This window comes from Ostrinia nubilalis, chromosome 15 (assembly GCF_963855985.1).
Source record: "Ostrinia nubilalis chromosome 15, ilOstNubi1.1, whole genome shotgun sequence".
Taxonomy (NCBI): Eukaryota; Metazoa; Arthropoda; class Insecta; order Lepidoptera; family Crambidae; genus Ostrinia; species Ostrinia nubilalis.
In genome coordinates, this window is record NC_087102.1 from 12201218 (window position 1) to 12217119 (window position 15902).

A 15902-nucleotide genomic window follows, 5' to 3' on the forward strand; every position below is an offset into this window, starting at 1 on the left:
GTAATAATGTAGGATGGCGCTGGATGCAGGCCGTTGCTAACCAGCCATTTTGGAAAACATTGTGGGAAGCCTATGTGCAGTCAGATGCCAAGTGGCTGAAGTGAATGATGAATGAATTTCTTCCTTGTTACTATAGCCATAGTACAAAAACAAATCTTTATAAGTATTGCGTCAATTTAGCACGAAAAAAATACATTCTAGGCTTTTGAGCTTTTTAATTAGCTTCCTATTCAGCAAAAACAATAGAGAACCCGAGGGCTACAAGCATTGTTCTGCTGAGGAACATTCGCTCGTAAGGAATAAAAAATTAAAAGATTTGACTCGATTTCCGAGCGCTAGGAATTTGTTATTCGACATAGAGTTTAGTGTAAAAAAAAATTGTATTTTAATTAACTTTCTTCTGAATGTTTTTGACTTCATAATTATAAATCTTTTGTAACAGGACGAAGCACAAAAGTAAGCGATGAAGACCCAGTGATAGCGTGTGTTGGTGATAGAACTCATCATCTTTTCGAAAACTTGGATCCTAGCAAGGTATATTCATATTAAAAATAATTTTTATATGTAGGCCTGGCCCGGTAGTTTATGCCGAGCTATAAACGGTAGAGATTGTGGGTTTGATTCTACTTGTAATATACATAGATCGAATGACTTACTAAAGAGAACTAAACATTATAAATAACTTGAAAAAATCGAACCCACTACTTTTCGCTTGCCGGGCGACTATTCTTCGCTCTGACACTAAACATTATTAAGAAATTACATAATATGATATGACATCTTCTTATTAGAAAAGATTTTTGCATTAGATAAATGTAAGACTGTATGTGTTTTTATTTCGTTGCTTATTTGTTTCAGATGTACTACGTAAGCGTTTTTGGTCTAGCCACTGATCGCCAAGCGGGGTCTCTGCTAGCTACTAGCAGCGTGCGCCCGCGCACTTCCACAGCGAAAAGGCTGCGCGAAAACCAGCCCTACAGAGCTGACATTAGGAGCAAAGTCGTGTATTACTTCAAGGTTTGTACACTAATGTCAGTGGAGAAACTTATTAAAGCAGATTTGTGTATAATGACGATGATGAATTTCTTTAAGAGGTAAAACGTGCCCTCTAAATCTTAAAAAAAAATAATGTACCGTATTTGCGGTTAAATTTAGTCATAGATCGTGTGTAGGCACTCTAAAGTTTAGAGTCTAAACAATTGATTCTCGAATCGCTGGTACATGAAGGGCTACATAGGAGGCAACTTTAGCTCTAAACAAAAAAGGATTATTATTTCCCACCTCTCCTCTTCATAGCAATGTAGAGTAACAATCGCATAGCAATAGCATTTCATGTTCAAAATTGAATATCTAGGTAGGATGATAGGTAAGAAATGAGTTAGCAGCTTCTAATAAAAGCGTTCAAATTGACAGGCGACAGTGGGAATGGGAGGAGGTCTCTGGCTAACTGTCACTACCTGCGGAGGAGCTGTGGACATCGAGGTGACAGTGAGAGGCAAACGCCTCTACATGGCGAAGAACATTGGTAAGTTTTTTTGAACAAAGCGTAAAAATGTTTGACTTTTTTAACAAGGTGTAGCTTACAAATTACGTAAAATTTTTAGAACAATAGTTTGGCACTACAATACAATACAATATCGATAAGAGGTGGAAATAGTCCCGTACCAGAGAACATCTAGTACGGGACTATTTCCACCTATCGTTCCCACCACTGCAACTTCTTTGTGGCCAGGATCTACAGCTTGACTGCCAATAAAAACCCAACCAGTGAAGGTCAAGTTTGTCCCGGGGGAAAGATACTGTCATTGGACCTGCAACGAAATTAATCAGAACATAGGAGGAGTTCGAAGTTAAGGGAACATCTAGTAGTTTAAATTTCACTTTTCTTTTTCTACATACTTCTATCATGGGAAAAAAAATCCTTAATGAATTGTATTAGATTTTACGATCCGCTAAAGGTCTTTTTTTATTTAGGCAGTTTATAAACTTAGCTTTGTCAAAATGTGGCAAGGTTTTAGTAGGATTATTTAGGTATTGTCTGTAAGGTTATAGCAGCTACAGCATTAAGGATTTGTTACAGATTCCCATTCCAAATTCTTCGTGCCGACCCCAATACCGAACTCCTCGATTCAGGAGACTAGTGACGAGGGCTCCGTACAGTTCGACTCCAGTTCGGAAGAAGCCAGGATGCGGTACGTGATCAAGGTCGCGCCCAGCAGGTGGGATCGGGACGGCACTGTCAATGTGGAGGTAAGATTCAAACTTGGGTTTCTTTAGATCAGTTCTAAGTAGCCTGAAGGCATGAGGAATTAAGGGTTAGTGTTGTTTACATGCTGCTGAAATTGGGTACCTATAGTAGATTACTGAACACTCCAAAACACGTTTTCTTAAAACTACATAAGATCCTAAAAATCCATTTAGACATTAGCTCTGAAATAAAAAAATACCTAGTCAATTGAGTTGGGAAACAAGTGAAGTTATAGGCCAAAGAAATAGGACTTAACTCAAGATGGCATCATTATCCAATTTGCTACTCCTAAAGTCTATCGTCCACTAAAACGTCAGACCCAACCGCTTCTCTTTACATTCTAGCTTCCTAACTACCCACTATAGTAAATCAACAGCTTCATAACTTCATAATGTAAAAAAAACCTCTTGACTCTTGCTAATTGTTCCCCTTTATGTTGCAGATAGCAGCCTCCACATCTAGATGGGGTGTCAACACGCCAGAACTGTCTGAAGATGGCGCCATAGTCCGCGAGCTTAGACCGAAGAGGTCCTGCAGATCTATCGACATCGCCTTCTTGCCAGCGACGCATAACGCCACCGATGTTATTAGGTAGTATCTATGAAGTTTATAATAAGCCATAACAATAGGTAAATTAAGTATGGAAATGGAAAAAGAACTTTGCACCCTCTAGCGTAGAATAAGAGAAAGAACCTCTGTGTAAAAGATTTTTTTGAAGGTCCAATTGCAAAAAAATAAATGATTTACCACCAGTCCTGCGCTGCCCGTATCCAGGTACTCTTCGCCCGACCTTCACCAGATTGTCGGTCCATCTAATGAGAGGTCTGCCCACACTATGACTTCCAGCCCGTGGTTGCCACTCGAGTACTTTTTTGCCCCGACGGCCATCGGCAATGTATCCTTGGGGGAGGCCTTTGTCCAGCAGTAGAAGTCATTTGGCTGAAACGAACGAAATTATTTAATGACTGTCACTATAATTAAGTCACTACCTATGATTATAAAGGACATCATCCACGTTTCATATATTTTTGGTCCAAAATCAAAAGTGCCGGCCAACAAAAAAAAGTGCTGTATTCTGACAGAATACGTCTGCCTTAGCATTTGTTACTATGGCACCAAAGCCGTAGCTCCACTGTGCGTCGAGTATTTGAGATCTAAAAGTCATCGACTATTCATACATTTTTTGTTCAAAATCAAAAGTGTCGGCCAATAAAAAAAAAGTGCTGTATTCTGACAGAATACGTCCGCCTTAGCATTTGTTACTATGGCACCAAAGCTGTAGCACCACTATGCGTCGAGTATTTGAGATCTAAAATTCATCGACGATTCATACATTTTTTGTTCAAAATCAAAAGTGTCGGCCAATAAAAAAAAGTGCTGTCTTCTGACAGAATACGTCCGCCTTAGCATTTGTTACTATGGCACCAAAGCTGTAGCACCACTGTGCGTCGAGTATTTGAGATCTAAAATTCATCGACGATTCATACATTTTTTGTTCAAAATCAAAAATGTCGGCCAATAAAAAAAAAGTGCTGTATTCTGACAGAATACGTCCGCCTTAGCATTTCTTACTATGACACCGAAGCTGTATCACCACTGTGCGTCGTAGTATTTGAGATCAAAGTCAGTCGTTTCATATATTTTTAGAACTTAAATACTACGATGCACAGTGGTGCTACAGCTTTGGTGCCATAGTAAAAAATGCTAAGGCGGACGTATTCTATCAGAATACAGCACTTTTATTTTTTGGCCGGCACTTTTGATTTTGGACCAAAATGGATGATGTCCTTTATGCCCTATTTGTAAGTCAAAATGTAGCGTAGATATTAATACAAGTTTTTCTTTTTTCTAGATATTGCATCATGGTCCGTGAGAGCCCGAATGGAGACTTTAATGCTTGTTCTTTTACGAGAAAATACGCAGCTAGAAACCAGTGCTTCAACAACATACAAAGACCACCGTAAGTATGATAAATATCTAATGGGAGTTTCCTCACCGCGAACTAAGTATAAAGTAGGATAGCGAATTCACAAGTCTTTCTGGGAGGTTAAGTATAGTCTTAGTAGGTACAAGCTTTTTTCTAGTTTGTTGTACGAACCAAGCACTCTAATCTTCTGTCTTTTTCTGGGTGTACCTACCCAAGGAGATAAATAAAGACAAAAATATTCAGAGATTCGATTCAAGAAAGAAAATACGTCATGTCCCACTAAAGAAGCAATTCAGACCCACCACATATTACTCATGGTACCACCTAACCTTTACTAGCATGGCTCTTTGGCTTTGAAAAGCCTTAACAACTTTTTTACATTATTACTAGCGTGGGACGTCCACCCACAAGGTGGACCGACGTCATCATAAAGGTAGCAGGCAGGAAGACGCTGGACGCAGGCCGCTACCAACCGGGCAACATGGAAAGCATTGGGGGAGGCCTATGTTCAGCAGTGGACGTCCTATGACTGAGATGATGATGATGATGACTAGCAACTTAACTATTTATTGATCAAGTAATTAATTCTAAATGGTTATGTTTTCATTAATTTCAGAACCAGGGTGATAGTCCAGAAGATCGGCGGTCTCAAGCCAGGGAGGAAGTACGCGTTGCAAGTCACCGCCTCAACTAAAGGCAGCTCTGTGCCTTACAAAATGCTTTACGTCGACACAAATATATCTTGCAAGGACGACGTGTAGACCCAGTATTAGTAGAATTAGAAAATTTTGATTGTAACTAAGTAGGAAGTCTTATTTGGAATTGCCTTTTAGCGGGCGTGATCCTAGAGACGGTCTTGCCCTGAAGCTAGGCAATGAGGACTATCCTAACTAATATTATAAATGCGAAAGTAACTCTGTCTGTCTGTCTGTCTGTCTGTCTGTTACGCTTTCCCGCTTAAACCTCGCAACCGATTTTGATGAAATTTGGCATAGAGATAGTTTGAGTCCCGGGAAAGAACATAGGATAGTTTTTATCCCGGTTTTTGAAACAGGGACGCGCGCGATAAAGTTTTTCTGTGACAGACAAAATTCCACGCGGGCGAAGCCGCGGGCGGAAAGCTAGTTAGTTTATACTTACAACCCGACCAAGTTAACTGCTCACCTGGCTGCCGTGTGACGTCACTTCGACGCTCTAGTATAGACAGGGCGAAGTGCGAACGCGGGGAGGTGTGCAAGTGAGTGCGAGAGAGAGTCTCGCACTCACTTTCACACCGAAAACCAGTCGAAAAATGTGTTTTTTGTATGGAGTTGTGACGGATTCGATTTGATCAAAAAGTGCAACTTGTCTAGGGGGGCGGGTTGTAACAGTAGGCACCACTGGCGAGTGACAGTACCTTACTCTACAGTGGCGCTATCCTAGTGAGTGCAATGCGATAGTGCTATCGCTTTAGCACTCACCAATTGGCGCCACTGTCTTAGCCACTAGCAAGTGACAGTACCTTATTACTCTACAGTGGCGCCAACGTAAGCGCTAAAACCTATAACGATAGTCCTCATTGTGTAAGGTCATGCAGTAGGTAAATCATAAAAGAATGTAGGTAGGTAACTACCAGTTATTTTCGGGCACACTGTAAAATAAATACCTATTTCTTCTAAAGTGGGAAAATGTTACGCTACTTCTAAGATGTTCAAAATCAATGATAAAATTGTATTCTTTTATGTCCGGCCTGTACTGTACCTCTATCACTATGGGCGCATTATTAATATCTATTGATTAGTTCTGGTAAACTTTATTAGACTTTTCAAAAATAATTCGGACGACATTTCCCTCCTTTCTTCTGTTGGATAAAACATCAAATCTAGAGTCATAATGCCGTAGGTAATTGACTCATCCAATTTTTTTCGATTTGATTATTTACAATTGACTACTTCACCTGATGGAAGCTAGGTTAAATTTTTCCATGTATGTGTATAAGTAATCCTGTTGTAGAATTGGAAGCATTAGTACTTAAACAATAAATTATTTCTACTAATTTAAAAGGCATTTAAAACTAGATTTTATTGTAATACCTTGATTTTAATGATTGTGTAACAAAAAAATAATTAAGTTTGTGTTGTCTGTCGTACCTATGTTCCTATCAGTTTGTTGTAAATAATGACTGTAAATAGATTTTGATAAATAAAATATAACGATTTTTTAAAGAATAATACTTGGCTGGTGTTTTATTTATTATTATATTAGCTTTTGCCCGCGGCTTCACCGCGTGAAATTTCGTGTGTCATAAATTATAGCCTATATGTTATTCTGGGTTATAAACAATAATACTGTAAAGTTTCATCAAAATCCGTTCAGTAGTTTTTGCGTGAAAAAGTAACAAACATCCAGACATCCTGACATCCAAACTTTCGTATTTATAATATTATAGTATAGTATAGGACGTATTTAAATAATAAAAATTCTTATTATCAACAAAAACCACTATTTCTATTTTAGTAATTTAGATTATTTATTATTATTGGTTTGAAAAGAAAGAAGCAGTATAAATCTTTTGTGACAAATATCGCACGCAACTCCCAGCAGATCAAGCGCCGCAAGTGGAACTGGATTGGCCACACTCTCCGAAGGGACCCCGATCACATCCCTAAGCAGGCTCTGGATTGGAATCCCCAAGGAAAACGCAAACGTGGTCGACCCAGGCAAACTTGGCGGCGCACTGTAGCGGACGAGGCGAAGAAGATCGGCAAAACCTGGAGCGAGATCAAGCGAGAAGCTCAAGACCGAACGAGATGGAGGACTGTTGTGGACGCCCTCTGCCCCATCTAGGGGACATAGGACCATAAGTCAAAGTAAGTCATCGCACGCAACTGAGTGCTCCGCTTTCCTATTAGACCATTTATTCCCGCCAAAAGTGCTCAACTCAATCACAGATAGAGATGGGTAGTGGGTAAAAACCCATTTCACCCGATTGGGTTAAAACTGGGTGATTTGGGTAAAAACCCGGTTTTTACCCATTATCACCCATTCTGGTGGGTGAAAACAAAAATAGCGTTTTTTTTAAGTGAGAAGTGGTATTTGTTGCTAAGGGGGCGTTCTAGTGTTACGTAATGCAATCTGGGGGGAGAGGAGGTCTTGAAAAACGTTACAAAAAGTTACAATGCGTTACATTGGCGGAAGGGCGGTTCGATTTCAAGTTTTTAAGCAGAAGTACTTTGTAGTTGGTGTTGTTATTTGTAACTTTATACCGTAATGTCATCAAAGAGAGAGTTTGGCATCTTTGGCATCTCCCCCCCCCCCCCCCCCCCCTCCATGTCCTTGGCATGATCACAAATTATTGTGTTCCTACTAAATTTCTTCTAAATCGGTTCAACGATTCTTGAAATAACACCATTTTATAAAATAATTGGTTACATCATCATAACGTGATCAGTTTTACGATTTGGCCACGATATAAATGCATAATTAGTGTTAAATTTGACTCATTACTTATCCCAACTAATATTATAAATGCGAAAGTAACTCTGTCTGTCTGTCTGTCTGTCTGTCTGTCTGTCTGTTACGCTTTCCCGCTTAAACCTCGCAACCGATTTTGATGAAATTTGGCATAGAGATAGTTTGAGTCCCGGGAAAGAACATAGGATAGTTTTTATCCCGGTTTTTGAAACAGGGACGCGCGCGATAAAGTTTTTCTGTGACAGACAAAATTCCACGCGGGCGAAGCCGCGGGCGGAAAGCTAGTTAATCAATAAACTTAAATGAGAAAAATTCAATAAAAATAAAGAAAAGATACCAATTGAAATAATTATAAAACTATTTGTTTTCACCCGGTGTAAACACCCACGGTTGGAATGAAACGGGTTTTTATTGGGTTTTTACCCTCATGTGGGTTTTTACCCGGGTGGAAACCCATCTCTAATCACAGACTCGACTAAACTATAAAAAAATATACAACGTCGAATTTATGCAGTAAGTGCTACACGATTTTTGCCTTTCGAAAAAAAAAAAAAAAAAACGTACAGTTTGACAACGTCAATTTGATGTCTGAGCTGTCATTACTGTCATTTAAAAAGACGGTGTGTACCAAAAACATTTTTGTGGAATTATAAAAAACAGTTTATTTGTGTAAAAATAATTGAAAAGATCCTGTTTTTAACTCTAAAACATGGCAGAGATGTCGACCAGTGAGAAAGAGTTTTTCGGTCCGTTGACCTTGCACGAGAAAACCGAGACTCCGACATTATTTAGGAGTGAAGAGCCAGAGGAATGTTTATGTGTTTTGTGCGACGAAAAATACAGTTTGCCCACTGCTGAGAAGCAGTTATTAACTCATTTGTTCATGAAGCATCGCCTAGTTGTGTCTGATGTTAACAAAATAGCGGATTTGGGCGCCTACATCAAATACTGGAGGTTGCGATTTAAAGGTTAGAATTTTGATGTACCGACAATCTTTTACTCTCATCATTTTAATATTCCTGAAAAATTAAGGAAGGTTCTTATTTAACTATTGTAATAAATTAATTTTGTTTAAATATCCGTGAAGAAAGAAGACTGAAAAATGTCAATAACATATTTTCATTTTGTTACAGATCAAAATCTTCAATATTTTTGTACAACTATGTTGCTAGACAGCAAGCCTGATGGAACAAAATCAAAGGACGAAGAGTATTTCCTACTGAGCGACGTTTTGCCTGAAGACAAGGAGTTACGAGCCAATTTGAAGCAAACAAAACTGGAGAAGTTACTAGAAAGACACCAGTTTGAACGAGAAGACAAAAACTATGAAAGAGAATGCCTATTTTGCAGGTATGTCTCAAAAACCACTAGAACTCACTATTTGAACCATTTGTATGAGAAACACAATTTTCATATTGCTAAACCTGAAAATCTAATATTCATAGACGATTTAGTAAACCTAGTTGCGTCTAAACTTGAAAGCTTGCAATGCATTTACTGCGAAGGACACTTCAAAGACCGAACTATACTGAAAGAACACATGCGTAAGAAAGGCCATAAACGAATAAATCCAGACAACAAGGAATACGATAAGTTCTTCTTAGTGAACTATTTGGATGACAAAACAAAACCCAAAAGCATTTATAAGCAATATTACAAATCTCAGCCTCATCGTTCAGCTGATTATGAACATGATTCTAACGTTGACAGTGATCCAGATTGGTCCGATTGGACCGAAGAGAACGGACCTCAGATCACATGTTTGTTATGCAAGCACACTGAAATGGAGTACGAAAATATTTTGGACCACATGGAAAGGCAACACGAGTTTTCTTTCACAAACGTCACAGCGGGACAAAATTTTTATCACAAAGTCAAGATAGTAAACTACATCCGTCGTCAAATACACTTGAAACAGTGTTTGTCGTGTGACACAAAGTTTGACGATTTGAAAAATTTAGAGAAACATATCAAGGAAACTAGTCATCATGTTTTGAGTAAGGAAAAATGGGACCAGCCTGAATATTACTTTCCTACGTATGAGGATGATTTGTTCTTATGTTTCATCCAAGACGATGATGAGAGTTGGTGGTCAAGCGACGAACAGGAAATTGAACGGAGCAACAGTTTGTCCGATAATATATCTAAGGAAATGGCTTTAGCTGTATTGGATGATTAAATATTAGTAAATAAAATGGCTGCATTATACTCTTTATAAATAAGGTTGTGGCAAAGCAATAGTAAATACCTACTTCCCATGATTTTGAAAATGTATATTTTTATTTCAAACTGTAATATGAATTTTCAAGTACTTATTGGAAAACATCACTCCATTTTTATGCTTATGTTCTTTTATTTTGTCTGCAGTTGCAGTTTGCCATCAATATTATGTATAACATTATGACGTCTAACTTCATGTTTATGAAATCCAATGGGTGTTACTTAATATTAGTTATAGTTTGTCTAGCTAAAAATACATTTAAATATTTTTTTACAATGTTTTTATGATTTGTCAATAAAATTGTAAAAATTGGAACTGATGAAATCTATATATATAAAAGAAAGTCGTGTTAGTTACTCCACTTATAACTCAAGAACGGCTGAACCGATTTAGCTGAAAATTGTCAGGGAGGTACTTTAGAGCCAGGAGAAGGACATAGGATACTTTTTATCCCGTTCGAAATAAAAAAAAGTCTGCTTATTTATTGCCATTAAGGCGGAACAAAGTTCGCCGGGTCAGCTAGTTTTGAATAAAATGTGCAATAAATAATATAATCATGAGACCTATTTAAATGTAACAGTAGTAAAATTATATCTATACTCACCATAATAAACTATAATCGAACATAAAAAGCTATAATAAATATCCATAATGTGATCCACTTAATAGTTTGTTTTATTTTGCCTCAGAAAAGACTAAGTAGGACCTCGAAAAATTTCGAGCTGCACACAAGTTGCTTGCACTTGTTTAAATCATATTTTTAGCAAGATATTATTTGAGTTAATACAAAAATCTTAACAACAAAGGTTCTTAGTTTTTAACCAACTTCAAAAAAAGGAGGAGGTTCTCAATTCGAGTATTTGTATCTTTGATGTCGACTGTACCATCAATAAACTACAATTTGTATCAATAAATTTGTGTAGCTATTTGTAGGTAGGTAGGTCTACATTGAGATAACTTTAAGTCAACGTTTGTCTTCTTTGTTTGATCTTTTTAGTAATCTTTTAACGTAAATCTTCGTTGACAGTGCTTTGAATTATCCTTTTCTTATTCCACCTTTTTATGCTAAACATAGTTCCTTGACGGTACCTACCAAGACTTCAATGAGTAACGAAATTGATAGTTTCTTTTAATACACAGACGAGCCTACACAAAAACCCAAAAAGGACTAGAAAATCAAACATTTCGATGTAGGTTATCTACAAAGGTAGGAAGTAGGCGGAGATCACGTATTTGTATCAATAAATTTGTGTAGCTATTTGTAGGTAGGTAGGTCTACATTGAGATAACTTTAAGTCAACGTTTGTCTTCTTTGTTTGATCTTTTTAGTAATCTTTTAACGTAAATCTTCGTTGACAGTGCTTTGAATTATCCTTTTCTTATTCCACCTTTTTATGCTAAACATAGTTCCTTGACGGTACCCAAGACTTCAATGAGTAACGAAATTGATAGTTTCTTTTAATACACAGACGAGCCTACACAAAAACCCAAAAAGGACTAGAAAATCAAATATTTCGATGTAGGTCATCTACAAAGGTAGGAAGTAGGCGGAGATCACGTATCGCCTGAACGATACTTTGAGCAATAAATTATTTCACAGAAATTCTATCGCTAAAAAAAGATCAGGCGTTCGGTGCGTAGGTTGGATTGGACCTATGGCAATAAATTCTTATTACATACTTAGGTATGCATTTTATGTTCAACCAACCCTGTAATGTAATCAATTTTAATAGAATATTGAGTAAGTTATACTTTTGCACCAAAAATAATCCAATTAAGCTACTGAAATTGCCTTCATGAATTAGGTACCTTTAGCAATAGGGCAGGTAGGTACCTACCTACTTAAATACTTGCTAAGTATTAGAAGTAATATCAGAGTTAGCACTTTTTGAAATTTTACTACCGAAACTATAAAACGCAAATGTAAAGCCAAGGGTAGGTACTAAAAAGACAATAAAGTTTTAAGATCTAGAAAATCACTGACAAAATTCAGACCGACATTATTTTTACGGGTCTTCCAGTCTTTAGGAGTGAGTAAGATCAATACGTAGGCTTAATACCTAAATATAAAAAAAGAATAGGCACAAAAATTAATTCATTTTTCATTCGTAATGTTTAAATTACCTACCTAAGCCCCAGTGTTGATTAAATAGGCAATTGTTGAAAAAGTTAAAAAAATTCCTACGTACATACGACGGCACGTCCACGTAACCACTGTGGTTCTTGTGCAATTGTAATAGGGGAGAGTTTGCAACAAAAATGGGTAGCCTAATGTGCTGTCGTGTGTACCTACCCGCAGCATTTGTAGTAATATGTTAGCAACAGAGCAATTTCCTCACTTATCGCTCTTGGGTTATATCCGGCACAATCAGCTCCGGCGGCTTTGTGTAAATAGCTACCTTACCACAAAATAGATCTAGCACCCGTATTATCAAACGATACTCCATTAGGGATCTAAACTCAAGAAGAGATTTAAGAGCTATAATCGACAAGTTCCGTAGGTATTACGAAACGAAGCTCTTAATTAACCGAAAACCAAAAGCTTTAATTAAAAAACTCAAGTTTACTTAGCTCTAGATTATCATTTGCTGACCTACGAACAGCATTGTCCTGTTTCGGCAGTTAAAGGTAAGATAAAGTTCCTCTGTGACTGAGAATTCCGGGTGAAGCTTGGTTTCTCTCGGACTGCTGATCATCACTTTGCATCAGTTTGTTCCCAGTTTCAAATCAATAAACGACATAACCTTAGTACTTTACACCGATTGCTTACACCGTAGAGCGGAAAACCTTGTAGTACATGTCAGTGCATTCGCCGCTCAGATCATAGAAAGAGAACTGAGATTCGCCGCATGGATCATTGTCTTTCGTCAAAAATCCGCAATGTGAAACGATATGTCAGCGACTTATCCGACAGGGAAACGACTTGCACACTAGAAACTAGGGTAGAGTTTTGGACGTCGTTTCCTAATACGGGCCTTTATTTACCTAAACAACCACAAGTTACAAAGCTTAGTAAATAACCACATCACGGATAGATACCTAACTTCGTTTTGTCATGGAGGAGGTTTTGATTGAGTAGGTAACTGATAAAATGAGTCTATAGTACCCTTTCAGATTTAAGTGCGTACCTAGAACAACATTCAATCTATACTATCTATATCTACTTCTAATAAATGCGAAAGTAACTCTGTCTGTCAAGACGGACGGACAGCTTTCATGACTGAACCGATTTTGATGAAATGGCAATGCCAGATTTTGTATGGAAGGTGGCGTCTTTTTATTTTCGCGCGGCCATCGACCAAACCTTGTTTTTTGATTACAAAATAGTGTAATAAACCAAACTTACTATGACATGTATACCTCTAAACTCAGTCTGAACTGAGTTACGTGCATTAAAAGTTTGATGATTTTACATACTAGATTTGCTTTCTGCGCGCAAGTTTTGTAAGAAATTGCAACACCACATGGGAATTGAACCCCAGAACCTCCAAGTCGAGAATGTAAACATAAACTTCGGTCACGTTGAGTTAGACTAAAGGCTATACCTACCCACATAATGTTATTAGTTGTGTTGCAAATCTTTTGAAAAGCCCGAAAATTAAATTTTTAGCAAACTTTCTACGAAATTCGCTGACCGTGAAACTGTTTGAAATCCCAGAGTAAGTGGTGTATTAATTTAGCGTGTACGTTTAAAAGCTTTTAAAACATTTAGTAAAACAGCAAATTAATAACATTGTTAACGAGACTGTAATAAAAGTTAATATTGAGTGAAATAAAGTATTTTGCGTTGGCTCTTTAAGTAGGTAGATAGGTAAATTAATTTTAACAAAAAAATAAAACCGACTCCAATAAATATGCACTAGAAAGTAGAAAAAGAATAACTCATTACCTATGTAAGTAATTAAGTACTTACTTATTTGTTAGAACGAATTAATATAAGTATATCATGATTGATAATTTTGGAGTCTGCCAAGATTATGAAACGTATGAAAGCTGGCCTATGCGCCTACCTTCTCTTTTTTTGAAGTCGGTTAAAAATGATTACATCTTTAGATAGGTAGGTACAGTCGGAAACAGCTTGAACACATCCGTCTTTCACTATTATTCACGCTTTCATAACTTAATTGAGGATTCTAAACTAATTCTGAAACCAGCTCGGATTAATTTTCAACATTTCAAAACGTTATTATTCTGATTTGAAGTTTATTAATTGAGTTTATTTCCGGTCTCACGATTCTCTTCTTCAAAACGATACGACAGTCGTCACAATAATCTGGGGGCACGGCAGTGCCCCCGCCAAGTCGAGCGCGAAGCAAACACTGCCGTACCATCCTTTACTGGAATCATTTCGCCGCATTTTCAGGCCCCTATTTGAGAACCTCTGGATAAGACCAGAACGCAGAAATTTTTATCATCTAGTAAGCTATAATCACATACTTAAAATCAAAAATTTCAAGTCTGTAGGTCATTTAGTTCTGAAGTTAAGCGAAAGCAAAGTTTCGCATTTACGACACTCACTCACTCACTGATGATCATCAAAATAGAACTAGTACTTCCCATAAACTCGGAAAGCTGAAATTTGGTACAGAGTTAGGGTTTAATAGCCACATAAAGGGAAAACTATAAAAACTAGGAAAATCGAAGATCATTTTTTTCCTTTCTAGAGCCCCCCGTCGATTAAGTCGAATGTTGTGTAATTTGCATTTCGTTGATTTCGTTTATTAATATTGTTAGGTTCGCTAAGGTTATGTTATTAAAACAATGGACAACACGCATAAGTTGTAATATTAAGTTAAATTATGACTTAATTTAAAGTTTAGATCACACACATTACACTAGTTTTTATTTCACCTCAATCCATCCAGTATTACCGAAGATAGAGCCTCGAGAAGTTTACGGACTTTTTAAAATTTTCAAAAATTTCCAATTTTCGCGCGTGACGTCACAACATGATTTTGTAGCCCCCGCACGTTAACCCATTTACCACTTTTTGTCTTTTTCCAACTAAAATAAAATTTTACCTAACTGACAACTGTTGTTAGTTGTCATCGTTCAATCACATTTCAAACTAGGCGCTATAAAAGTAACCATTATTATGCCACCTATTGCCAATTTTGTGCACTATGAAGCCATTTTTACATTTATGCACTTAAATATAAATTTTCTGGAAAAATAACCAAGTTTGTGTCAATAACGAGTGTGCAATAACGAGTAAATAGTCCAGTTATTTGTTAATTTTACTTGAAAAGTTTTCCGGAATTTTTGAAAATTGGTGAATAAATAGATTTCGCTATGTTCTTTCCGAATTTTGTGACCTCGTTTATAGCCGCGCGCGCGCCCGCCTTATTGAAAAAAATCCGCCTTAAAAAAGGTTTTTGACAACTCCTTTTTTATTTTATAATTTTTGGGACATAGACAAGCTAAGAAGCTTTGATAAATGTGATAAATTTCATGTAATGTAAGTTAAATAGATTTAGAGTTGTGAAACAGTCAAATTAATGTACCTGCTAAATTGCGAGTTCTTTTTTCTTTGATCATGGCAGGACACGCTGCCGGGAGTCCTAAATATGCTGAAGTATAAAAAAATTCGCGTTGCTGAAGTATACACTTTTTTTGACTTGTTTGTTTCTACATTACATAATTGTATCCTACTATTATTATAAATGCGAAAGTTTGGATGTCTGGAAGTTTAAAAAAAAGTAAAGTAATGTTTATTTCTCACCAACATAACAGATAATATTATGATAACAAACAATCAGGAAAAACAAAAAGTAAGAATGTTGGTGGGTTGATACCTGAACTAGGAAGATTCCTGTGTCTCAGGTTTGTTACTCTTTCACGCAAAAAGTACTCAACGGATTTTGTTGAAACTGTACAATATTATTGTTTGTAACCCAGATTAACATATAGGCTATAATTTATGCCGATCTGTGACACTAAATTTCACGCGGGTGAAGCCGCAGGCAAAAGCTAGTCGTGAAATAAATAGGAAAGTTTAAGGTTCTGAAACGTGGTCGCTTACTATGGGCCTCATAAGAAGGCTCAAGGTCACC

At 37.1% G+C, this 15902-nt stretch overlaps 2 protein-coding genes across 2 annotated transcripts in view; both read left to right on the plus strand.

Moving 5' to 3' along the window:
- The window catches only part of LOC135078520 (protein NDNF-like), a 29018-nt gene extending 22656 nt beyond the window's left edge, over window positions 1-6362 (plus strand). Inside the window, exons 7-13 of the mRNA XM_063973059.1 lie at window positions 443-534; window positions 859-1017; window positions 1414-1525; window positions 2081-2250; window positions 2691-2839; window positions 4101-4208; window positions 4792-6362. Coding sequence (XP_063829129.1) covers window positions 443-534; window positions 859-1017; window positions 1414-1525; window positions 2081-2250; window positions 2691-2839; window positions 4101-4208; window positions 4792-4936 — 935 coding nt within the window. The 3' untranslated portion in view covers window positions 4937-6362. The remainder of the gene's footprint in view (window positions 1-442; window positions 535-858; window positions 1018-1413; window positions 1526-2080; window positions 2251-2690; window positions 2840-4100; window positions 4209-4791) is intronic.
- Window positions 6363-8242: 1880 nt separating this feature from the next.
- On the plus strand, window positions 8243-10515 carry LOC135078521 (zinc finger protein 277). Its single transcript, XM_063973060.1, has 2 exons — window positions 8243-8596; window positions 8762-10515. The coding sequence occupies exons 1-2, from the start codon at window positions 8338-8340 to the stop codon at window positions 9805-9807; spliced, it is 1305 nt and encodes a 434-aa protein (XP_063829130.1). The 5' UTR covers window positions 8243-8337; the 3' UTR covers window positions 9808-10515.
- The last annotated feature ends 5387 nt before the right edge of the window (window positions 10516-15902 follow it).

What these genes read in the sequence shown, in the direction of transcription:
- LOC135078521 (XM_063973060.1), top strand. Translation starts at nt 8,338, where the DNA reads ATGGCAGAGATGTCGACCAGTGAGAAAGAGTTTTTCGGTCCGTTGACC. An exon ending in CTGGAGGTTGCGATTTAAAG is followed by an intron (nt 8,597 to 8,761) that starts GTTAGAATTTTG and finishes ATTTTGTTACAG; the next exon opens with ATCAAAATCTTCAATATTTT.